The sequence below is a fragment of the Desmodus rotundus genome, chromosome 10, assembly GCF_022682495.2.
Source record: "Desmodus rotundus isolate HL8 chromosome 10, HLdesRot8A.1, whole genome shotgun sequence".
NCBI lineage: Eukaryota > Metazoa > Chordata > Mammalia > Chiroptera > Phyllostomidae > Desmodus > Desmodus rotundus.
This window is the reverse complement of record NC_071396.1, coordinates 49450060-49476510: the sequence shown is the minus strand read 5'-3', so window position 1 is coordinate 49476510 and position 26451 is coordinate 49450060. Positions and strand designations below refer to the sequence as shown.

Here is a 26451-nt window from a genome sequence, read left to right as displayed (position 1 = left end):
ACTTAATGATCAGCACCTTTTCGTATGCGTATTTGTCATGTATATATTTTGCTGAGTTCAGGTCTTTTGCCCATTTTTTAAATCAGGTGGTTTTCTGTTGAGTTTTAAGTGTTCTTTATATATTTTGAGTAGCAGTCTTATCAGATAAGTCTTTTGCAAATTAGTATATTTTTTAATGTGCTATTGAATTCTGTAATTAGTTAGGATTTTTGTATTGATATGATGAGACGGGTCTGTAAATTTTTAAATAGGTACAAGGTATACAGTAATTTGTACTGTTTTGGGGATTGAAACAGTCTGAAAATCAATAGCCTGATTACATTCACATGAAAATACTTGGTCTTATCAGTAAACTCATAGAAACAATTCATTTCAGGTTTAGCGGGCCTTCATTGGTTGTGTCTCACTAAGTGTACAGGTATTTGTATCTTCCAGACACTGAGACTGCTGGCATGTGATTACCTCCTTTCAGACTTAAGGCCAGAAGTATTTAAGAAACTCTGGCAGATATCTAAGAGGAAGAGATGGCTGTCAATTTGACTTGTACTAAATTATGAGTTCTCATAGGTGCTTTTTTTGTTTTTGTTTTCCCCTCTAATTTTATTGTTATTCAAGTACAGTTCTCTGCCTTTTCCCCCCACCCCAGCCTAATCCCTAGCTCTCCCCACCTCCCTACCGTCCCCCCCCCCCATTATTGTCCATGTGTCCTTTATAATTGTTCCTACAAACCCTTCACCCTTTTCCCCTGAAATTCCCTCCTCTCTCCCCTCTGGTCACTGTCGGCCTTTTTTCAATTTCAGTGTCTTTGGTTATATTTTGCTTGCTTGTTTGTTTTGTTGATTAGGTTCCTGTTAAAGGTGAGATCATATGGTATTTTTCTTTCACTGTCTGGCTTATTTCGCATACCATAATGCTTTCCAGTTCCATCCATGCTGTCACAAAGGCTAGGAGCTCCTCCTTTCTTTCTGCTGCATAGAATTCCATTGTATAAATGTACCACAGTTTTTTGATCCATTCATTTACTGATGGGCACCTAAGTTGCTTCCAGCACTTGGCTATTGTAAATAATGCTGCTATGAACATTGGGGTGCATAGGTTCTTTTGGATTGGTGTTTGAGGGTTCTTAGGATATAATCCTAGCAGTGGAATTGCTGGGTCAAATGGCAGATCCATTTTTAGTTTTCTGAGGAAATTCCATACTGTTTCCACAGTGGTTGCACCAGTCTGCATTCCCACCAACAGTGCACTAGGGTTCCCTTTACTCCACAACCTCTCCAACACTTGTTGTTTGTTGCTTTGGTTATGATGGCCATTCTGACAGGTGTGAGGTGGTATCTCACTGTGGTGTTTTTGTTGTTTTAAGTTATAGAAATACTCAAAACCTCTGACTGGAAACAACCACTCAGTCACATTTTTAGTTTTGTTTTACATCCTAATCTCTCTCTCTCATTTTGGTTTTTAAAAATTGAGATGTAATTGACATATAACATTAGTTCCAAGTATATAGCATAACGATTCAATGGGAGAGAAACATCCGTGTGTGGTTGCCTCTTGCTTGCCCCCTACCAGGGGCATGGCCTGCAACCCAGGCATGTGCCCTGACTGAGAATCGAACCGGCGACCCTTTGGTTCGCAGGCTGGCACTCAATCCACTGAGCCCACCAGCCAGGTCTGCCCATATTTAATTGGATTTTTTTTGCTATTGGGCCTTATGAGCTCTTGGTATATTTGGATATCAGATATATGATTTGCAGATATTGTCTCCCATTCTGTATCTTTGCCTTTTCATTTTATTTTTATGGTTTCCTTTGCTGTGGAGACATCATCAGTGTTGACCACATTAATTCAGTGGAAGAAATTGGGCTAGATTAATGTATATTTATGAAATGTACAGAGTGGAGTGGTAGGTATTTAGCCTATTTAAAAGAAGTAACTAGCATGCCCTTACTGCAAAACTAAGGTGGGTGTTGGAGATGGTAAGATGCAGAACTGAGCAATGTGGAAGCACCAATTATGGATGGCTAAGGAGTGGGAGGAGACTGGAGAAATTACTGGAAATGCCCATCAAGCTTTTAATTATCTCCTGGCAGTCAGGTCTGACAGCCCCGAAGACAGGGGTGTCAAACTGATTTTCACTGGGGGCCATATCAGCCTCGTGGTTCCCTTTAAAGGGCCAAAATAATTTTAGGACTGTATAAATGTAACTACTCCTCAACTGTTAAGGAGTTGCAATTACATTTGGCTCTTTGAAGGCAACTGCAAGGCTGATGTGGCCCCCCAGTGAAAATGAGTTTGACACCCCTACCCTAAGACACTGGCGCTGTGATTGTGCTGCAGTTGCTGCTCTCACTATTGTTGCTCCTGCCGCCACCAGGACTTACTAGCTTACTTCAACTGAGACTCCTTTTGAGGATCTCACTATTTGTGGTGAAGGATAGGGAAAAAATATGGGCTATTTTGCTAGCTGATATTTTAGAAAAAAATAAGTTCTCCTCTACCCATGTGCAAAGGAAGAATGTTTTATCTAGCATGAATTCTGAGGAAGTAAAACTTCTTCAAGGGATGAAACATATTTTAGTTTCTAAAAAAGTATTGTTTATTTCCTGTCTGTTGTTACATATGAAGTCTAACCTGACTCTAGTAACTCTTTTCCTTGGGGCGTGATATGGATCACAGTTCCGTACCTGACTCTAAACATCATCTGCTTGCTTCACTGCTGGTTGGTCATCTTTTACTTCTGTCACTACGTTTTTCTTTTCTATTGCCTACAATTGCCTTTTTATTTGCTACTTTTCACCATTTGTTTTGAGTATTTTTTGCCTAATTTCTCTCTGCAGGGTATGTGGGTATTAATTATATCAGTTTTTATAGTTTGTTCCAGTTGTACATTGTAAAAAGAATCGTAGGTTGAATAAGACTTGGTGATGTAATAGTATCCTTTTGTAATAGAACTTTATATTTTTTCTTACAAGCTATTTATTCGATTCTTTCCCAATAACTGTGATATGGGCAGGTAAATTATTATGCTCATACTTGTAGTGAGGAAGGTAGATCTGGGACTTAATTTGGTTCTTTGTTTTTTTCTGTTTTTTTTTTCAATTTTTCAATTATTTTATTGTTCAATTACAGTTTGTGTCTTTGAATAAAATATCAAGGCTCATTTTAAATATTGGGTCTGGGTAATAGTTATTGCATGTATCCATAGACCTTCATATTTAAAAAATGAAGCTACTATATTCTAGAGCATGAAGGTTTCTGAAATCTATTTCTAGATCAGTGGTTCTCATGCTTTGGGTCTCAGGATCTCTTTATACTCTTAAAAGTTATTGAGGATCCCATAAAGCGATTGTTGTATATCTGTCAGTATTTACTATATTAGAAATTAAAACTGAAAAGTTAAAAAATGTTTATTAATCCACTTAAATAGGTTGCTTTTTTTCTTAATAAAAAACAGCTATTTAAAATTTTTTATTTTGAGGAATGGCATGGTTTTACCTGTTCATTCTACAAATATTGTTAATGCCTGTATGACTTAATAGAAGTCAGCTGGATTCTCATATCTGCTTCTGCCTGCATTCAGTCTGTTGCTGTAGGTTTTTTTGTTTGAAGTATGTGAGGACATTTTAGCCTTACAGAGATATGTCATTTGAAAAGGAAGAAGTATTTTATTAGCTTTTTTCAGATAATTATGAACTGTCTTTCATATTAAACAAAACAACCAGTGGTAGTTTCTTAAGAATCTAAGAAGAATTGAACCTTTTGTTGATTTTAGAAGTGGTGATCAAAAACCCTGAAAAAGGTTAAATAATTTGTAGTGATGCACAGAAAGAACATTTGTGTTAGACTTGGCAGGTGTGTGTTTTGGGGAGGAATAGGAATGGGATGGTGTTACCTAAGTCCAATAAGAAATGGAGAAGAGTTCTTATATGTTTCTGAGCTTCACAGTTATTTCAGATATATGTAATAAAGGGATCTGGTGAACTACATGATTCCCCTGTTACCAACTTCTGTTTGTGGCTGAGGAGAAGGAGAAACGGCAATTGGCAAGTGGGACCACAAGACCATCGCTTTTGGAGGAGAAAATTCTAAGGAGGGAGAAGGAATATCATAGTAGTAGCAGTACCTGCTACCTAATGGGAAGTGAGAAATGCAGGGTCCTCATTTTATACACACAGCCATACATACACATAAACACATGACTCTGGTTTTGAGGACGATAACGTACTCTCTGTAAAAAGAGATTCCAACACCTATAGACTATTATAAATAATAGTTAAAGAGGGGCATTTGGCTAATTTTTAATCTACTCTCCTACTTTAGATTGGAAACTTCGCATGTGTGAGTATTGGGAGCTCCATTAATTCAGTGGTGTTGCTCTTTTTGTCAGTCTGTAGGTATACTGTTAGAGCCATGTGGTGACCGTGGTGATAGCGACGACGGCTGTCTCGAGAGGTAAGCATTTTCTCTTGTTGCTAATTAAGTAACCGTTTTGAAAATTGGAGCTCTTATTAAATTTGGGGGTGAAATTTTTAGATGAATCTACTATAGCATATTTTAGATAATCTAAAGAACCAAGGATCTTGTTTTAATGGCAAGCATAAAGCATTTTAAATTCAAAGGGGTGCAGGTCCAGACAGACATTAGTTATAACTTGGAAAACATTCAGAGGGATGAACACCGTGCCTTGGAGACACTTAAAACTTTCACTTGATTTGTAGAACAAGTGGGAATTTATTGATATTCTTTTTTAAAAATTGATTTTAGAGAGAGGAAGGGAGAGAAAGAGCAAGAGAGATCAGATTGTTGTTCCACTTATTTATGCGTTCATTGGTTGATTTTTGTATGTGTCCTGACGGAGGATCAAACCCACCACCTTGGTGTATTGGGATGACGCTCTAACCAACTGAGCTACCTGGCCAGGATGGGAATTTATTGATATTCTGAATACACCTCTCAGTGTATCATAGTCTTGGAACTGTGGATGCCTAACTGAAAGATCGTAGCATATTTGCTTGGACAGATTTTATTAAGTTTATTGAAGTAACTTTAGTTAATTATATTATATAAGTTTCAGGTATACAGCATTATAATTCAATATCTATATACTCTATTGCATGTTCACGAAAGTCTAGTTTCCTTTTGTTACCAATATTTGACCCCCTTTTCCCAATTTGCTTACCCCTGCCCTTTTTTCCTCTGGTAACCTCCATTCTATTGTCTGTGAGTTTGTTTTAGCTTGTTTTGTCAGTTTGTTTGTTGATTTTGTTTTATATTCCACATAAGAGTGAAATCATACGTTTTTTGTTTTTTCTTTTATCTCCTGATTTACTTCACTTAGCACAACCATCTTATGCAGTTGGTGCTTGTTTACCTCCTTGGCCAGCAGTAACAGGAAGGGGATTCCTTGAGGCAATGAATATCTCAGCCATCTGTAGTCTCCATAGATACTCAATAGAAAGAGTCCTTTGAACACAAGCTTTCTAGAATGTTTTAAGTAACCATGTAGGTTTTGGATTTTGTTCCCCTTTTTATGATTCTTTAAGATGTTGCTTAGAAGTGTGTTGTAACTTTCTTTGAAAAAATAATTGATACTCTGAAAACAAATCAGTAATAAAGTTGCAGACTAGGTTGTACATACTGAGAAATTCCAAACAGCATTATTAATTTGGTGATAGCCCACTGATAAGGGTAAACTTGGCGGTAATGCCATTGTCTCTCTTAATTGTGAGTAGGAAACCTATTCTCTGAGGGTAAGTAAATTCTTTAGAGCCCCGTCTCTGGACCGCCCCTCTCCTCTGAAGGTCCACAGATTTTCTGCTCACAGCAGTTCCCTGTGCTTCCTTTCAGGAGGCAGGAATGATCCTCTTCCAGCCCAGGGAGTATTGGAGATATGGGCTGAAGATATAAGATTAACAGCATTAACAGGCATCCCCAGAATGATGACATCTGGATTTGGTAGAACAATAAGGATCCAAGTAGTGAGGACCCAATCTTTTTGGAATAAACTCTTTCCTGTTCAACTTGTGTATAGGTTAGCAAACTTGTTTTTAGATCCAAAGAGTTTCTTGGTTAGGTGGATTTTACAAGGTTGTATGTTTAACACTCATGTTTCTCGAATTTAGGTGATTAGGTCTTTTAGTCTGTTAGGGTAGAATTTACCTCATTCCACCGCTTGCTCCCACTCTAAGCAGAGGAAGGCCTTTAAGCTTGCTAGGGAATTTAGCTGTTTCTCATCCTCAGTAAGAATAAGGTCATTGGTAGTTGAGGAGATGGCTTGCTGTGTTTAGATCACGACCTTTCTTCTGAATGCACGCTCCATCATGGCCGGGTAGAAGCAGCACCTTTGTGTATCATTGTAAATTGCCACAGAGTTTTTAGGGAGAACCTTCCCACAGTAGGTATATTGATAACCTGCTGTGATATTAGATGCTCTGTTGACTTGTCATATAGGTAGAGATCAATTGTGACAGCTTGCTGTCACAATTGTTCTAAATAGGGGTTGGTTTTGTTGGTGAAATAAGAGGTAAATAGAAATTTTTAAAATTTTCCAGTTTATGTTATCATTATGTTTTGAGAAGGGAGAGCTTTAGAAGTAGTAAATTTGCTTTCACTGTGATAGAACACAATCAGATTTAAAATATAGCACATAGCTGTATCTTTAAAAACATCATCTTTAAAAGAAAAAAAAATATCCCAGAGTGGGGGAGTATAAAGCTATTTGGTTAAAAGCTAATATTTATTTTTAAAACTCTTGCTCATTATACATTCAATCCTTTTGGTTTTTGTTTATTATGGATTTTATTTTAAGGTTATTGTTGGTTTTGTGTGTGCTTGTGTGGGAGGGTGGTGAATGTTATTTAATTTTTCTAACCTGAAGTGTTTCTGTGGATCTCTTCAGTAGTGTGTGATTTCCAGATACAGGGCTCCAAAGCATGGGCATGTGCCTAGTTGTCATTCCTCTCTCACATTGTAAATGCTAACTGTACGGGGAAGAGAGGAATCTAGGTAAGCAATATGCAATAAGAGTAACCTATTTATTCTTAAAAGACTAATAACTTTATTTGTATTTTCAGGAAAGAGTATTTGTCATTTGACAGTGATCAGTTGTCACACTTGATTCTGGTAAGAATTATTTTTCTCTTATGGTTCTTAAAAATTTGACTAGGCTTAATCTACCAATTATTATATCTGGCTTTTAACTCTTGGGTTGTATAGGTTTCAAGGAAGTTTAATATTGATATTCTCAATAATGTTCTACAGTTAAAGTAGCACTTAATTTGCCACTTTTGTTTACAAGAACTTAGGTATGAAACACTTTCCTGAATTTGTGATCCACGCTTTGTCTCCCAGTAAGACATATTATAAAACTGCAAATTTATATTGGAAAATAGTTTGGATGGTGGGAGTGGGACAGCTGACCGTACAGGCATAGTAAACAATGAAGACTCCACAAGTATATATGCTGGTTGTCTTTAAGCTGTACATGAAAAGCTTCCTGGTTGTGAAAGTATCCTTTATTTTCAAATTCAGGATTCTCATAGCAAGATATGTGATTTGAATGCCAACACTGAATCAGAAGTGCCAGGAGATCAAAGTGTTGGAGTTCAAGGAGAAGCAGCGTGTGTCCAAATTCCACATTTAGATCTGAAGAATGTTTCTGATGGTGATAAATGGGAAGGTAATTTCACCCACACATATTATTTTTCCTAATAATGCTCTTTGTAATTGAAATTGCCCAAAGCAATAATGAGATTACTGCCCTTTTCTGAACAACCTTATTGATTTTGATTTTCTGGTGTTTTTTTTTTCCTTTCATATAAGAGTGAGTGAATGTTTTTACTCAAATGCACTAATGAGATAATGGAGCAACTATCTCTTATGTTTTATCTGATGGTAGCTTTGAAGATGGGTGTTAGAACTGACTAAAAAAAATAAAGTCACTAGGATCGGATTTCGGTAATTGTTAAACTAGGTGATATTGACCAGTCTTTGAAAGTCCAGTATGTTGGTGCTTAGGGATCTTACCACTTTAAAGAGGAGGCTTGTCCTGACTGGAGTGGCTAGGTTGGTTGGGTGTGGTCCCCGGTTGGGGTGCATATGAGAGGCAGCTGATGGATGTTTCTCTCACATCAATGTTTCTCTCCCTCTTTTTCCCTCCCTTCCCATATAAATAAAGAACAAATAAGGTTTAAAGAGGGAGGCTTATATACAGCTCCCTCTTCTTTATGATTATCAGGAATACTTTAAAAAAAATGATCTTCAGGGGCTTTTGTATGCAAATACTGTACCATATCCTCCCTATATTAGGTTATGTTATGAAGTTTGGGAGTAGGTTCCTAGCAGTTTTTACAGAGGAGAGAAGTTTGAATTTAAATTAAAAAAGCGAGACACATGGGTATATGTATTTGTCAAAGCTCAGCAAATGTATACTTAAAACTTGGATTTTACTATATATTTTCCATTTTTATCAAAAGAAGCAAAAACTAAATAAATATTGAACTCCAGTGATGGATTTGCATGCTGAAGTATTTATGGGGAACTATGCTAATACCTGCATTTTACTTCAAAATTCAAGAAAAAATAAGATGGTTAATGGAATAGATAAGTGTTATAAAGGAAGTATAGTCAAATGTCAATCGTAGAATCTAGGTAATTGATATATGGATGTTCAGTGTAAAATTCTTTAAACTTGCCTGTATATTTGTAAACTTTCAAATAAAAAGTTGGAGTGGGGAGTGGAAGCAAGCAACAAATTTGACCCAGGAGGCCTTTTGGATCATACACCTTCCTTGATAAAGAGACAATGAGACAACTCAGGAATCTTAAATAAGTTACATGTTTGTTCATGCGGATGAAGATCCCTTGGTTATCTCACCTCTGGGAAGTTAGCGAAACCCTTACAGTGGCAGGAGCAAGAGGAACTGCAGTGGCACTGCCACGGACTCCTTTTTGCCACCACAAGTCTGCTCACCTGATCACAGTTGGAGTGTTTTTATATATCAATATTTATTTTTAAGAAGTAGCCAATCTTTAAAGTCCCAAGTCATTGTCTGTGCCAGCCTTTATACTGCTGTCCTCTCTTTCCCCCCATATTTTTGTCTAGATGTTTGGCATGCCCAGTAGAATATTATGTGTCTTAATTTAGAGTGATACACAAGTCAGGAAGGTATCTTTCATTTGCGTTGTTCTGGGTTATTCCGGACGTTTAGAATTCATGAAGATGCTCCCCAGAGTTAGGAGATGTTATCCCGGGGGCAGTGAATATCAAATATCCCTTAGTTATTTATCCTGGCCTCTTGCTGAAAAGGAGTGGTAGTCTACAGATCATCCCTGGAGCAGCAGTGGGAGAGGAGTCTCTGAAAGATGAGGCTAGGATTCTGACAAAGGACCTAATTAACACTTCTCTTGGAGAATGAAGCCCATTACAGTCCTTAAAGTCCTCATTTTAAATGTTTAGCATAAAAGAGCAATTGTTTTTCATTGTATGAGGAGATAGGACATTGTCTGTCTAGCTTCAGCTTTCTGCAAACTTCCCAAAAGAGAACCTAATGCTGGGCTCTCTTTTCTTTCCCTGTCAAAATCCACCCCTTAATAGCTTGTGATATAGAAGGAAAATAACTATGGACTACTGATCCCTGATTTTCAGTGCCTGAGCTGCCCTTGTTATCCTTCTTGCTTATTATCTTCAAAAGTCCATGCAGGCCTCCTTGTGGCACTTCCAGGAATAGGGGTCAGAGAGCAAAGGGTAATAGACATCTGAGTGAATTTCTTAGGCTTGAGCACTGTATGTGCTTGGGAGAATGCCTGTTAGCAGACCATGATGTTCCTTCCTACTTTGCCACCAGAACAAAGATTGATTTTCTACGAGGAGTTAGGATATTCTAAATAAAAGTCTTAAGAGGCTGAATTATTTTATATCCTAGATAATCTTGGAATCAGAGGCATGCCTTGTTTGAGTGTGACTATTAATAGAGAAGTAGGGTGACCCCAGATAGAGACACACTTCTTCCTTGTTTGTGGGTTTTCTTTTTTGTATCACTCCAAGTATCATCAACAGGCTAGTTCACAAGCAGGTAGCACATTATCTACCCACCAGTATGAATTTGTAGCAGCTGTTCAGAAGGTCTTGGCTTTTAATGGAAGTGGACGACATTTTTCCTTCAGATTCTCTCCTGCTAATTCTTGAATGAAAAACAATAGGATCTTTACAAAGTGCAATCAATGGGAGATATTTTTCTGTTAAAATCAATTGTATTGAAAAGCTTCAAATAGTACCACATTAAGAGTTTCCATTTCTTTAGTTTTATGTTTGAGTTTTAAGAAAACAGTACTACTTTGATTTTTTTGCCTTGCTTGCTTAAATGGAAATGTATGTTTGTGGTTGTTTTTAAAGTTTTCGTTAGTAGTAATTTCTTTGAATAAAGTTTTTGAGCTGAATGCCTAACTAGTTTTAGGGAAATGTTTTTGGTATCTGGCTTTGTGTTAGTTATGTGTATGGTTTGTTCTGACTGTGCTGTGTGTTCACTTTAGTATTTTTTGCCATTTTTTCCATTTTATTAGCGTCATGCCCTATCACTTTTCCCCTCATTGATTTCAAAACAATGCATCTGCAGAGAGATGGGGAGGGTAAGTATGGTTCACCATAGTTTAGTTTTTTTGCCTTTTTATGGTTCACTTTGTTTGCCTTTCTTCTTAGCCCTTCTCCTGCTGTCCCCATGTAGTAGGAAAACTGGTCTGGGTTAAAAATGGTACCCAGAAGAAATTGTTTCGGTTACTTCTCTTTTTTCTTAAAATAGGAGATTTCTGGTAAAATATTTATTACTAGTTACTTATTTGCTGGGACGCAGGTACAAGGGTTCTGAAAATCACTTTATTGCTGGGTTTATTGTGGGATTGAACGCTTTGTACCCAATTTTTAGTTAGCAGATTGATCTTGGCTTTAAAAACTAACTAAATTATGCTTTTATTATCCTGAAAAAAAATGTAATCTTTAAATTGCTAATGTATAAAGTAAAAAACTTAATTACTAAAGTTGCAATCTTAGCTATTGTGTGAAGAGAAAGAAAACATCATTCCTGATATTTGACACTGTCAAGCCATCTTTGCATCCAAAAATACTTTTCATTATTGTTAATAGATATAGCATCAAAGTTTTAAACTGTAGTTATAAATAAAGTTAATGTGTAGATGAAAAAGTGAAAAATGTCTCCCCTCCCCCACAGATTCCAGTGATGCCTGAGGTTAATTTTATATTTGGAGTATACTCGTGGACTGTGTATTTATCTCTATGTGTTATATGTAATTAAACCTTGTATGTGCAAAGATTTGAAATATATCAACATGGTTTTACTTGAGAACTTATAGAATAACCCATAAAATAAATGTGTTTAAGAAAGACAACTATTAAATTATGTCTCAATAATACTGTTGGGTGTTTAATTATTAAAATGTATATTTCATACAGGAATCTCGCAACAGAAGGTAACCACCACAGTTTAATGTTAGAGGCCAGATAGATGAGTTAGCCACTCGTTTAGAAATGTTAGAATTCTTCTGCAGTTAGGGAACTCTGTTTGGTGAGTGTTCTTCATAGATTCCACTTCTTCTTAGCATAGCCACTTGACTGTAAGGGGCGATTTGTTCACCTGGCAGCTTTTGGCTAAGTCAAATTCCTAACTAAGGACTTTTGAGTGGTTCTAAATGAGAACTTTCCCTACTTGAAAAGTAACATTTGATACAATTTTAAAGAGCTTGACAGTGTCCTTTCTTGCTTGGTGACTGAGTTCAGAAATTTAAATAGAGTTCTGGGCTGAAAAATGAAACTCAGGCAGTTTTAAACTCTTACTAGGTTTTATGAAGATCCTAGTATACTTTCCTTTTTAAAAAAAAAGTATCATAAATATTATATGAACTACCACATAATGATATGATTTAAAGAACATATAGCTGATACTGTGGAACTTTTTTTCCATGTGGAAGCCAGAGACCCATGGTACTATTCTTTGTGTTTGTTTTACAGAGCCATTTCCTGCTTTTAAGTCTTGGCAGGAAGACTCTGAGTCTGGAGAAGCTCAGCTCTCTCCACAGGCTGGAAGAATGAATCATCACCCCCTGGAAGAGGACTGTCCTCCAGTGTTGTCACACCGTAGTTTAGATTTCGGGCAAAGCCAGCGTTTCCTACATGATCCAGAAATGTTGGCTTCCTCATCTAAAGCACTTTCTTTTGCTAGGTATGTGATTGTTTTATGTACCTACGAGGTGATTCCTGTTATGTCCCCAAATCCTTTGAGAGATTTAATCCTCTAGACCTGCAGTTCAGAGCTTTCTTTCCTATTTCATAAAGGACATTTTTGTAACTTTTAATTTTTTGGATCCCTAAATTCTAGGTTCGTTGAGGTATACAATTTGGGATTTGCTGTCTAATAGAAATTTTCTCAGGATGTATTTATTCATTTAATCTTCATGATTGAAATACAGAACTCTGGAAGGGAAGCAGCAAGTGGAGCTCACCAACCCTTAATATTTTTATTGTCAAAACCTTAAATTAAATTGATTCTGCCCAGACTGCATAGCTCACCAAGGTTGCAGGTTCGATCCCCAGTCAGGGCACATACAAAAAGCAACAAACAAGTGCAACAAGCTAATCTCTCTCTTACTCTCTCTCTGTCCTTCCTCTCTGTCTCTAAAATTCAATAAATGAAAATTTAAAATAAATAAATAAATTAAAAAATTGATTCTTAATGTCAGAAACTTTCCTTTGCAGTTTAAACACAAAGAGAGCTCTGTGTTGCCCAAACAACTTCTGAATGATTCCAGATTGTTTTCGTCAACGCTTGTGTTAGCTAATTTTGTGGCATAAGTTTCTTTTTTATGACTGTGTTTTAGTGTTAGGGATATACTTCTTGGCAATAGAATCATGCTAAATCAGGGCAATAAGAGATATGTTGTTGATAACTTGGAAATTTAACATAGTGTTTGCCGCTTGTTTTAATTCAGGATTCGAAGATCATCCTTTAGTTCAAAAGATGAAAAAAGAGAAGACAGAACACCGTACCAGTTGGTCAAAAAACTTCAGAAAAAAATCAGACAATTTGAAGAACAGTTTGAAAGGGAAAGAAATAGCAAGGTAAGTTTGTAGTACTGGCAGCATGAGGTAGATCTGTTGGAACTGGGAGAAGGCTCTCTGGAGAGGATTCATTAGTCCATCTCTTATCTTGGGAGAGAGATCAGATTTGAGATGTCCAGAGAAGTAGTGATCATACAGACCTGAGGTTCTGTAGATCCTTAGCCTTCTGAGTTCCATGCCAGTGTTCTTACCATCCTGTCTTTATGTTTCCACTGGCAAAACAGCTTGTAGAATTTTTAAAGTAAATACTTTACATTAATAAATCATGTTAATGCTACTTCTGCCCTTCCTTAAAAACCACAAGTACCAAGGGCGAGAGGTGGAGAAAAGAGTTTAATTTAATAATTGTAAATAATAAATAATATTTGCGCTGGCTGGTGTGGCTCAGTGGATTGAGCGCTAGCCTGCTGCCAACCAAAGGGTCACAGGTTCGATTCCCAGTCAGGGCACACGCCGGGGTTGTGGGCCAGGTCCCAGTGGGGGGTGTGTGAGAGACAACCACACAGTGATGTTTCTCTCCCTTTCTTTCTTCCTCCCTTCCCTTCTCTAAAAATAAATAAAACCTTTTTTAAAATAATAAATAAATATAAATAATAAATGTAAAATGTAATAACAGTAAGAAGTAATTTAAATTTAACAATAAGTTTAAGCTAATAATTTAATAATCAGAACGTAAAGTGGAAAGAGTCCTATACAAGCATTCAGAAGATCCATATTCAGATCTGGCTTCTTCCAGTTGCTAAATCCTGCTCTGAGAGCTTTACTTAATATCCGGTCTTAATATCTACTTAAGGTAAGACGAAAATGACGATTGAGTGAAATCTCTGCTGTGGAAACTGTAAAATACTACTTTGACATAAATTAACATAACTATTGCTTACCATAAAGGTGACACTGATTCTGTTCCTTAATTTTTCAGCCTTCCTACAGTGATATTGCAGCTAATCCAAAGGTACTAAAATGGATGACAGAGCTTACCAAACTGCGGAAGCAAATTAAAGGTATAAAATATGCCACTTTTGTAGTATATTTTTATTTTAAAAATATTCTTCATATCACCTGTTAATTATAATTTTGCTACTTTAAAATCTTGGACACTGTTCGTCAAGTAAAAGTTTTCTTATTAGTATGATGAGTTGTGGCACTGTATTATATTATTCCAAGTGTCTTTCCTTTGTTTTTGTTTTTTTTTCTTTTTATTTCTTTCTTTTAATTAGTAGTATTCATTTGAAAGGTGCCCTAGATTGTATTGGTGCTATTATAAAGTTTATCTGAAACATATTTTAAATATTAAGCAGTTTTTGTCTTTGGTAAGAGTATCTAATCATAATGAACTGTTTATACCACGAAGACTAAGTCTTTGTGAATTAAAAACTAGGTATTGGGTTACTGTGTGTTAACCTAGTATAGCAGTGGCTAAGGTATAATTACTTTGTGTGTTACAGTGAGCATGTTTTAAAATAATTAATACTTTAAAAATTTTATCTGTACCAAATATATATTTATAATCTGGAGCATCATATTTTGGTTTATTCATTTGAATTCAACCAGATTTCTAGTATTTAAGTATGAAGTATTCATAGACATAGGAGTTTATGGCAGTGAACAAGACAGTGTCTATTGTCATTGAGTTTACGTTCTCGTAGTTAAGTTCTTTTCTTTAGAATTGTTTCCTACAGCTCTGTTAAGCATTTCCTTGTTTAATGCCAGTTTCCAAGCAAATTGGCGTAAAAACAAGGAAATGGATTTCCAACTAATTTTCAGTTTTCTTCCACTCTTATTTGCCCTATAGTCCATTTTCTTCATAGCAGCTAGAATTATCATTTTAGAAACTGTTACAATCTTGTTCAAAGCCCTTCAGTGGGCTTTCCTTCTGGCTTAAAATAAAGTCCAGATTTCTTGCCATGACTTTCAAGGTCTTGCGTACTCTGCCTTTAGCTTATTTTACCACTTTCTCATTTTCTGTTCCTTAAACATGCCACACTCAGGGCCACACCCAGGGCCATGCACTGTCTGTTGCCTCAAGTGGGGAGGAATGTTCATCCCCTAACTCTTCTTTATTAGGTTATCTGCTTATTGTGTGTTCAGCTAGGATGTCACCATCTCAGAAAGGCCTTCCTCGTCAGTCCTATCCACAAACACAAGTCTGTTTTTATCAGCGCTGTATAACATTCTGTCTTGTCTTCTTCATAGTGCTTAGCACTCTTTGAAATCATTTTGTTTATGAATTTGATTACTTGGTTTTTGTTTTTACTTCCCTGAATTATATGCTCCATGAAAATAAGGGCCATTGTGTTTCTCCAGTCCTTCTCACAGCATCTTACTTTATAATGAGCTTTCTATGAATATTGCTTGTAAGAATGAATAGTGTAACACTTTTGCTATATATAAATTATAAATTTTAAATATTTCATGTAACCTTGAATTATCTGAGCCTGTGTGCTATTAAGTGTATCTTTTCCTGTTGTATATCTTGTTTACTGCTTACTCTTTTGACCTGGTTGCATTTTAGCTAAAGTCACTGATCTTTCCTCTTGGTTCTGGTAGATGCAAAACACAGAAGCTCTGATGGAGAATTTGTACCTCAGTCACGTCCACGTAGTAACACTCTTCCAAAAAGCTTTGGCTCTTCTCTAGACCATGAAGATGAAGAAAATGAAGATGAATCCAGGGTCATTCATAAGGAGAAGAAGCCATCTAAGGAAGCAACACTTGAGCTTATCCTGAAAAGACTGAAAGAAAAACGTGTTGAGAGATGTCTTCCAGAAGATGTCAAAGTAATCTTGAGCTATGGTGTTTGCCCAAACTAGCCTTTAGAGTCCCTGAAACAGAGTAATTACCACAGTGGCATAGAGATATCTAGGTAGTCTGAGTGGCCTGAGTCTACTTCCCAAGTCTGCAGATACAGAAACATGTTTTTACCAGCACACCAGAAGTATCCTGTCATTCAGGGACTGCATCACAGTAATAAGACTAAAAGCACTAGAACACTGATCTGTTCATTTATATTGGAGGCAGTTGGCAGGATGAGTGTGTAAAGAACATGAAACAGCCTCAGTTTGAATTCTGACGTTGTATCTTAGTAGTTAAACCTGTTGAATGTTTAGTTTATGCCTGGCCCCAACTAGTAGGTACATTGTACCCCTGAGTCCCTTTGATAGCCCTATGACTTATATGGATGTGATTATGTCCATTAAAATACTAACACAATTAAATGAATGAATTTTTTTTTAAGGAACCATTATTCACTAAAGGCCATGCCTAGGGCAGTGCTGGTCAAAGCACTTGGCAGCCAAAAGTATTTATCAGATGAGATTTACTAGGCTAGTACAGAGGTAGATGGTTTCAAGTGAACTCTTGTCCACGCAATGAGGGATAATAATGTGAATTCTTACCTTGACAACAGAGTACACCTCTCTCATGATCTAAATATTGGAGTCTTTTTCCTTTGAGCTAGATTAGAAATTCTAATTGCTTCTTTTCTCCAACTTGTTTTTCAATTTTGTTAGACCCATTGCCTTCGCCCTTCCTTGAAGTGATTTTGATTGAATTAGTTTTACATTCATTTTTATATTAGCTTTTTCACATTCGTTATGCTAGGTTTTAGGTTCAAGTTTGAGGTTGAAATGATGAAATGACAGTGTTTTACAGAGCCTGCACCCAGCTGCCCTCTACTGAATGTAATCTAAAGTAATACCTGTTAAATGTTTTTTGACCTGTAATTTCACTCTGGTGAGAAACAGGACAGATAGTACCATCTAGTTCTGGAATTAAGTAGAGTTTATTCGGTCTAGTGTTAAGGGTAGTCTGTGGAACACTGGTTCACTGAGATGTAGATGTTCAAAGGTCCTGTGGAACAAAGCAGACGGGTTCTGTGGGCAGATGAGTGTGTCCCGCCTACTCTAGGATCGCCAGAGCTCTGAAAGTCGTGGGAAGAGCACGGCTGTAAAAAGAAAGTGCCGGATGGGGTCATAGAGTAGAAGTTGAAGATCACAACTTGACATTGTTTTTATTCACGTTCTTTCCACTGTACTGCTGCCAGATTTTGTTAATAGTTGATGAGAAATAATGCATTATGAGACCATGTATGCATGTGTGTTCACACATACAAGATTATAGTTATAATGTCAGTAAAAGACTATGCAAAATTAATAAAATGATAGGCATTTATGTGTGCCTTTACAACATATTAACTCAGTATGAGGCCTGTGAGGTAGGCTGAAGTTTCCTCTTTTATATAGGTTAGGAAATTGAACAAAAAGAGGTTCAGTAACTTACCTAAGGTCACTAAGCTGGTATTCATAACTTACTTGGATAAAATAAAAATCAAGCCACCAAAGAGGTTGGTTTCTCAATATCCAGAAGACCAGATTCTCCAGGTGACTGAAAATGTTGTCTGCAAGTCCTCTATTCTTACTGGCCTGGGTTAGAGTGGTGATGGGCTGTCCTTTCAGCCTAATTATTTACACTGTGAGGGTGAGGACAGTAACGAGGGTGCCAACGAGAGTGTTTTTTCCCCCTCCCTAGAAAATGACAAAAGATCATTTGGTAGAAGAGAAAACGTCTCTCCAGAAGAGTCTTCTTTACTATGAAAGTCAACATGGAAGGCCGGTAATGTCTCTCTTGCTAAAAAAGATTTTTTTAAAAAAGATATTATTTATTTATTTTTAGATGGAGGGGAAGGGAGGGAGAGAGAGTGACAGAAACAATGCGTGGTTGCCTCTCATGCACCCCCAACTGGGGACCTGGCCTGCAACCCAGGCATGTGCCCTGACTGGGAATTGAACTGGCAACCCTTTGGTTCACAGGCTGGTGCTCAATCTACTGAGCCACACCAGCCAGGGCCTAAAAAAGATTTTTTGTCTTAAAAAAAAAAAGGACATCACTTTTGTTAAAAAAAAAAAAGGACATCACTTTTGTAGCTGACATTTTCAGAACTATTTCATAGAGCATTGTTTCATCCATTTGGGAGATTGCCTATTTATTTAAAATAATGTTTAAAATTGGGGGGAAGTCATATTGCCACTGTTTTGGTTTCTAACAACTAGTTAATTTCCATTTTTTTTTTGCTGCAGGTGACCAAGGAAGAAAGGCACATTGTTAAACCTCTCTATGATAGATACAGACTTGTAAAACAGATGTTGACAAGAGCTAGCATCATTCCTGTCCTTGTAAGTAAAACATGCAAATTTTTAGTTAATTTACCAACACCTACTCTTAAAAATTGTGGTGGTGTATGGGAGAAAGCCACAGCCACGGTAGCATGAATGGCATCTGTAAGGTAAAGTTACTACTTTCAGAAGAACAGGAAATTAATAGGTGCCTATTATTACCTCCCAGTCATTTTTGTAAAGCATTATTGTGTATGAGAATGTCATTAAATTCTGACAAGTCACAACAGGTAACAGAAGATAGTCTTATTTCACAGATGATGAAACTGAGGCACAGTGAGGATATGCCCAGAGTCTCCTACTTTGTGGAATTAAAAAAACCTGTATTTCAAAGTCTCTCCTGCTTTTCCATTTCAGTTCATGTCTTTGAAATTGTGTTAATTTTGTGATGGCCATCATGATTGTATTTACATATTTGCAGAATGTCTATATTTTTAAATGAAAAAGTCCTTTAAAATAATGCTTATTCATACTTGTGTACGTTTTTAGAGAAAAATGAAACTAATACGTGTGTACAAATTAAGTGCTATCCCCAAAATAACTATTGGATAGTGTGGCTCTAGATTGTTCTCAGGCTCACGTAGAAAGCAGCATGTCACCCATTTTGCGTCAGCTCATAGGAGTCAGTGTGCTGGAACTTGGAAGGGTGTGTCGGCCTGCAGGCGTTTTGCCATTGGTGGTCACTTGCAGGGGTTTGTTTCCTTCCGGCTTTCGCCACCTCGCTGCTCACTAGAAGGTTCCTGTTGGCCTTCTGAGCACTTCTTATTTAGCACTCACATAAACTGATTCTTTTTTATTTGGCCATTTTTTAGTTGATCATCTCAGTTTTCTTTGAACAAGGAAAAAAGGCCCGTAGAGTATATATTCTTTGCACATAAAGAGTTATTTAATACAGATTATATCCTGTGATGATAAGGTATTTTTGTGTGTCACTGACATTTTTCATAGTGCATAATAGTCTATAGAGTCTTCGAATTTATAAAAACTATTTTTGAATTCCACAAGTTTGTTTTTAAAAACTGAGTCTGTAGGAAGCATTTTGAGATCTTAAGGACTCCTAAATATGACTGTGATAAAAAGAAATTAGCAGTCTAAAAATTAAGCTAAGACAATTCAGTACGAAAGAATGGTTTTTCAACAAATAGTGTTCAAACAACTGGATATCCACATGCAAAAATAAGATAAACTTAAGATTCTTACCTCACACAAAATTTATCTTTAAATGGATTATAGACCAAAGTTTAAGAGCTGAAACTGTAAAACTCTCAGGAAGTAGAGGAAAATCTTTTTGATCTTGGATTGGGCAATGTTTTCTTGGCTATGACATAAAAACCATAGTGACAAAAGAAAAACATAAATTGGACTTTAAGAAAATTAAAATCTTTTGTGCATCAAAGGATACTTAAAGGGAAAAGACAACCTGCAAAATGGGAGAAAATGTTTGTAAATCATGTATCTGATAAGGGATTGCATATAAATATATAAAGAGCTCTTATAATTCAATGATAAAAAATAACCCACTTTAAAAAATGGTAAAGGATTTGAATGGACATTTCTCCAGAGAAGATATATAAATGGCCATTAAGCACATGAAAAGATGTTCAGCATCATTAGTCATTAGGGAATACAAATAAAAACCATATTCAGGTACTACGTTATACCCACTGGTATGATAAAAAAAGACAGATAATAATAATTAATCAATGCTGGTGAAAATAATAAAATATTGCAACCACTTTGAAAAACAGGTTGACAGTTTCTCAAAAGGTTAAACATAGAATTGCCATATGACCTAGCAATTCTAGAGAACTGAAAACATGTCTATACAAAAATTTTTACCAAATATTTATAGCTGCATTATTCATAATAGCCAAAATGTAGAAACCACCCAAATGTCCAGCGACTGATAGGTAACAAAAGTAGTGTATCCATCTAGTGGAATATTATTTAGCCATAAAAAGGAATGAAGTACTCATATATACTACAACAGGGATGAACCTTGAAAAAATATTTATGCAAAATGAAAGAAGCCAGACACAAAAGGCCACGTATTGTATGATTCCATTTATATGAAATATCTAGAATAAGCCAGTCCATAGACATAGAAAGTAGATTATTATTTGCCAAGGGTTGCAGGAGAGGGCACATGAATAACAGCTGATATATAGGGGGTTTTTGGTGTGTGTGTGAGTGAGTGATGAAATGTTCTGGAATTAGATAGTGGTCATGGTTATACAACTTAGGAATATACTGAATCTCACTAAATTGTGTATTTTAAAAGAGTGAATTTATGGTATGTGAATTATATCTCAGTGAAGCTGTTACTTTTTAAAAAGGAGTATAAAGTGGTCCTTAGACCAAAGTGGTTGACAGCTATTATTAAAAAGTAAAATGCTTTCACTTACATTGTCATGCTTTCTTTTATTTAGAATTTTAAAAATATTTTCTGAATAAGCTCTTTTAGAATTATCTAGACATAAATGTCATTTTCACTTTCGTGCACACATACTGTATTTTTCTGTGTATAACGTGCTCCTGTGTATAATGCGCACCCATGTTTTTGGCCCAAACTTTCAGGAAAAGATCTTTCATTTTACTTTTTTAATTCAATCTTTTATTTATATTTAGAAACAAAACTGATTATCGTATTCCATGATATTATTTTGCATATGGATATTGTTTTCTAGTTATACTTTTAATGCCTAAGCATAAATAAATGAATTAAAAACATTTATATAGATAAGGGATTACTACTACCCAAGTATAATATGCATCCTTACTTTTCCCTCAAAAATTTGCACAAAAGAATGCTATTATACATGGCAAAATACAATAACTAGAAAATACATATAAGAAAAAAAATTTTACCCAGAAATTCCTAAATAATTTAAAGCATAAATGGTTTGCATTTTGAAAATAAATTTTGGTATCAGTGAAATGAAGTTTCATTACTTTAAATACTTAAAATGTAAACCATTTGTATGTTGATTGTTACAGGGATCTCCATCCATCAAGCGAAGGGGTCAGATGTTACAGCCAATCATAGAAGGAGAAACTGCACACTTTTTTGAAGAAATCAAGGTAATCCTGAAGAAATTATTCTCTGATCTCTTTTCTAAAGGAGAAGTTGAAAGTCACGGCGTGTTTGATTCTTTGTTTGAATGTCTTTTCAGGAAGAAGAAGAAGATAGTGTTAGTCTGTCCCCTGAGTTAACTGATATCTTGAAAACTGCTGTACAGGCACAGTCTTCATTAGAAAACTCAGAATCTGATGTTGAGGAAAATCAAGAAAAACTGGCTCTGGATCTCCGATTGTCAAGTACTCGAGCAGCATCTATGTATGTAGACTAGTTTGTGATTGTAGCCTATTTGTATAATAAAACGTACATATCAAGAAATTTAATGTTAAGCCCTGACCAGTGTGGCTCAATTGGTTGGGCGGCGTCCTGCAAAGCATAAGGTCGCTGGCTGGATTCCATATTAGGGCACATGCCCAGGCTGTGGGCCAGGTCCCAGGTTGGGGGTGTGGAAGAGGCAACCGATCAATGTTTCTTTCTCACATTGTTGTTTCTCTCCCTCCCTCCCCCTCTCTCTAAAAATAAATGAAATCTTTAAAAAATTAATGTTAAATAATCATGCACTTGAAGGGTATTAATGTAGTGCTCAAGAGGTACACCCTTTTTTTAAAAAAATGTGATTTATAAATACATCTTGCCTAATTCACATTTTTAAAATTAAACGTGTGTTTTGAAAATTTAAAAACTAAAACTCTGTATTTGCTGCATAACAAAGTGCAGGAACCAGCTGAGAGTAATCATTCATGTTCTCTATCAACTTCTTTACCTGATATGGCACAGGTGGCGAACACAAGGCCCGTGGGCCGAATGCGGCCCTCCACCTTGTTTTATCCGGCCCGGCACCTTGTTTCCACTCTGCGGCAGCACCAATTCCTTGTCCCTAGTTAAGGAGAAGTTACATTTATACAGTCCTAAAATTACATTTGGCCCTTTGAAGGCAACTACAAGGCTGATGTGGCCCCTGGTGAAAATGAGTTTGACACCCCTGTGTGTCTGTCGTTCTCAGTCCTTGGTTCACTTTAGGATCACCTGGGAAGTTTTTTGTTTTTTTTTTTTAAAGTACTGCTGCAGAGCCCTACTGGCAGCTATTCTGATTTAGCCGGTCTGGGGTGGACCCTATTAGGCATTGGTATATTTTAAAAGTTCTCCAGCCGACTTTTGTTTGCAGCCAGGGTTTGAAAACCACTGTTAATAACATAATGGATCAACAGTGTCCTTTCAATAATGTTTTCTTCCTATTTCAATTTAAGGCCTGAATTACTGGAACAACTTTGGAAAGCCAGAGCTGAAAAAAAGAAACTACGTAAAACATTACGGGATTTTGAAGAAGCATTTTATCAACAAAATGGAAGGTTTGTTGAGCATCACAAAACTGAGTCCTCTTTCTCCTTAAACTCACAAGTGCCCATATGTTAAAATATATAGGAACAGAAATAAATTGTGCATATAAGGATATTAGCATTGAAAATAAAAGTAAAAACATTCTTTTGTATGTTGAAGCCCTGCTATTAATGGCAAGAAAAGTCAGAGCTGGAGTTAAACAACATCTGATAAAATAATCCAAGGTTGTCCTAGGGAGGCTTGGTTGAGTGGCAACTATTTTATGCTCTTTTACACTATATCCCCGCCCTTTGGGAAGTGTTCATTTTCGAAAGGGTCCCATAACATGAGTTGTATCTTAAGTTAGTTTGGATTCCTATATTGAGACCATCATTTCTGAGGCTTCAAGCTGTTGTTCATTCCAGGCTGCATATTTCTAAGGTAACACAGTGGCAGTCTTGTGGCTCCTATAATACAATATAACAAGTTGTATTTATCTAACTGCATCATGCACAGTTGACCCAGTGAGGCTCTTTTTAAAATAAAAATACATTCTAATGCAAATGATAGCCAGAAATGAGGGCTACCTCAGGTCTCAGAAAAGTTTTTCCCTGTAACTGGGTGGTCTTACCAGCTAGGGGCTATTGAGTCCTCTATATAGGTTGGCAAAAATGGTTTAAAAAAATCTCAAGTACAGGAATGAGTTTTTCAAGTACCTTTTAATTCTTTGTCTTATTGGAAGAAAACTTTTTTTATAATTATACTACTTAGGATGGTTTCATGCTTTACCTAGTGATTAAACTGAATTGCATTGGGTCATTAATAATACAAAATGAGGAAACTACTTATTTGCTACCACAGGTAAGATGTTCTACTTTCACATCTCAACTCACTGAAGCTACAGTGAATGTATGAAATGACTCATTGTAGCCCCGGAGCACTTAATATATATACATCCACAGACCTGACAGAGTCTAGCAGTGCATGTCTTATTGAAATATTACCTCTAGTTATCTAGTGATCATTGATAAGTATAGTACCATTTAATCTGTCAGGAGAGAAATTCATCAAAAATAGAAATAGTTCAGGAATGGTCCTTGGAGATGGAGGAAATTAGTCTAACATTCTTAAAGAGCAATTTTTAAAATTTGAATTTATATTTGGTAACATTGTCTCACATTAGGACAACTTCTGGTACTTTATTTTCCAGATGATCTCTAGAATATTACACATTTTATTTTCTCCCCTAGGAATGCCCAGAAAGAGGATCGTGTTCCAGTGCTTGAGGAATACAGGGAGTACAAGAAAATTAAAGCCAAGCTTAGGCTTCTTGAAGTTCTTATCAGCAAACAAGATTCTTCAAAATCCATATAAAATATGCTCCTTGATACATCATAAAATAAGTTGTATTCCCTTAAGCTATCGTCGTGTGTACTTGGCTGGTACTTGAGTTCATTCTGTCACTTGGTTGTGGCACCACTAGAGAAATGGGGGTAAGTAGACCCTCTCTAGGGAGCACACGGTCCACATAACCACAGACTGTCCTCTCCACCTTCAACAAACATCCAGTTTTCCTCATTGTTTTGTACCACAGATACATCCTATTAGCAAAAGACTAGTATTTTGTCCTTTCAACTTCAAGAACTTTGGAAGTATGAGCTTTTTATTATTTCCAACTTTATTATTTTTTTCATTACTGAAGAAAATTAAGAGGAAAATCTTCACATTGAATTCTTCGGTTGCCTTTTTCTTACAGAATGACTGAAAATATGAAAGAAAAGCCTATAAATGTGCACATATGCAACTATGTTCTATGTTTTCCTAGAAAACCAAAATCAACTGAAATTTCAAGTCCTATTGTGGAACACATTTCTGTTTAATTCTCAAAGTGACACTTTTTCACAGGTAGTATGTTAGCAAAATTTTGCAATTCAGTGGTCACACAATTCCTGGCTCAAGATAACAGAAGGTAGACCAAAAAGTGACCTTGCTTACTTGTGTAGTGAAAAAACACTTCACACACAACACACGGAATTGAATCATACCACATGCTGCCTATGGGATTTGTTACTGTTTGCTTTCTTAGTTACTGTTTATCAGTTGGTGGTGATGTACTTTGTCTGGATCATTTCCTCTGTTTTTTTTCGCCCTACCCACCTCCAGTAATGTGAGAAAATAGCCATGTCAGTATGTAGGAACTCTGATGGGACTCAGATTTGTATGTTCAATCAAATGGGCCTACATTGGCAGAAGAATGATTATGCCTGAAGAAATCTATTCTGAACAAGGGCTATACCACAGCATTTTCGTGTATACCTTCAGGGGGTTACATCCTTTTTTTCTCTTAATCAGCAAAATCCATAAAACATCTTTTAAAGGGACCACCTTTTACTCAGTCACAGGCTGTTTAAAGCAGCTGGTCACGGGATGTGTAGTGGTATGCCCCTTGTCATATACTGTAAGCAAATCTTTTTTTCTTTGGCTTTGCATGGCATTTTTTCAGGTTCTCTCCTGGTATCATTCTGCTAATCATTTTCACGGAACGGTGACTCTGTGCTAACAACATAACAGTCGTTAATAGCATATTTTGGTCAAGTTTAATCTAAGTATTACTTTTTTTCCTGGTGCTTTTTTGGATTGATGAGTGTCTCACTTTGATTGTGCCCATGTTTTGCATGCAGTGACTCATGCATGGTTTTCTTAACAAGCTAATGTTAACAATTTGTTCCATACAAAATGGACTTTCACAACATCCTTTAATAAGATGGGGGAAGCATGAACCTCAGACTTCTGGCTATTACATAGTAAGCATATGAAGTAGCTTAATAAGTAGCATTTCTAGTACTTCACATTTCACCTGTGTGTGCAATGCCTTTTTTGTGGGGAGGGAATATTCATTGGTAGTGATCATGTAGTTGGGGAATAAAGCACTAAATCCAACCTTTCTCGTGTGGTTTACTTTTGCTACAGCTAGGTTATTTATAATGTATACCTAGAAAAGTGAAATCGAAAATGCCAAAAGATCACTTTGATTTGAATCCATCATGCAGTGTACATTTAGTAAATTTCTATCAGTCTCCTGACAGGAGTATTAGATTCAAACATCTAATGTGCACTGTATATTGTTTTATATGAATGTTTTATTTTATATACCACATGCAAAAATGTCCATATGCACTATTTAAATGTTTAAATAATATATTCCTTCTTTATAATGCTAAATCTATATGAGTACCATATTTTTATAAATCAGTGGCCTGACTGGTTTCATTTTAAAATTAACAGCTGCTTCATGATGTTGGTTATTCACTGTTAATGTTTGGCTGCGGATAGAATAGATAAGTGGCATGGCAGCACTTACGCTGTGTGACAGTATTTTGTGTCATAGTTGAGCAGCAGTAGGTGGTAGAACTAGGCAGTTTGTGATAGGTTTTCTTTGGTACAAGTAAAAACTGTATATCTATATACAAACAATATATAGATATATATGACCACCAGTATATTTGCATTGCTGTGTCTGGCACTTGATTGTATAGACTTTTATAATAAAAGAACTTTAATGTTCTAAGTCATTGTAAATGTTTGCTTTTTTTCCCCACTAGATGTTAAAAAAGGAAAAAACTTGGTATTCCCGTGTCTTAGTGTTCTCAAGCTATGTTTGAATTACCCCAGCCTGGGACTCTATGGGGGGGCAGCAGGGTAGTAAACGCCCTGGTGGGCTACAGCTCCGGGGAGTGGTGGGGCAGGGAAAGGCCATG

The 26451-nt window shown here is 36.3% G+C and overlaps 1 protein-coding gene across 8 annotated transcripts in view; it reads left to right on the top strand.

The window, feature by feature from the left end:
- The window catches only part of FAM13B (family with sequence similarity 13 member B), a 70747-nt gene extending 45114 nt beyond the window's left edge, over positions 1-25633 (top strand). For 4 of the 8 annotated variants that reach the window (XM_045183896.2, XM_045183893.2, XM_024575105.3 and 1 more), the window contains 14 exons: positions 4388-4452; positions 7074-7122; positions 7531-7678; positions 10561-10626; positions 12020-12230; positions 12997-13126; positions 14046-14127; positions 15674-15903; positions 17654-17737; positions 18202-18297; positions 21295-21378; positions 21471-21634; positions 22624-22725; positions 23944-25633. In XM_045183896.2, coding sequence (XP_045039831.2) covers positions 4388-4452; positions 7074-7122; positions 7531-7678; positions 10561-10626; positions 12020-12230; positions 12997-13126; positions 14046-14127; positions 15674-15903; positions 17654-17737; positions 18202-18297; positions 21295-21378; positions 21471-21634; positions 22624-22725; positions 23944-24067 — 1635 coding nt within the window. In that variant the 3' untranslated portion in view covers positions 24068-25633. The remainder of the gene's footprint in view (positions 1-4387; positions 4453-7073; positions 7123-7530; positions 7679-10560; positions 10627-12019; positions 12231-12996; positions 13127-14045; positions 14128-15673; positions 15904-17653; positions 17738-18201; positions 18298-21294; positions 21379-21470; positions 21635-22623; positions 22726-23943) is intronic. The other 4 variants (XM_071219489.1, XM_045183895.2, XM_045183894.2 and 1 more) reach the window with 1 other exon arrangement.
- The last annotated feature ends 818 nt before the right edge of the window (positions 25634-26451 follow it).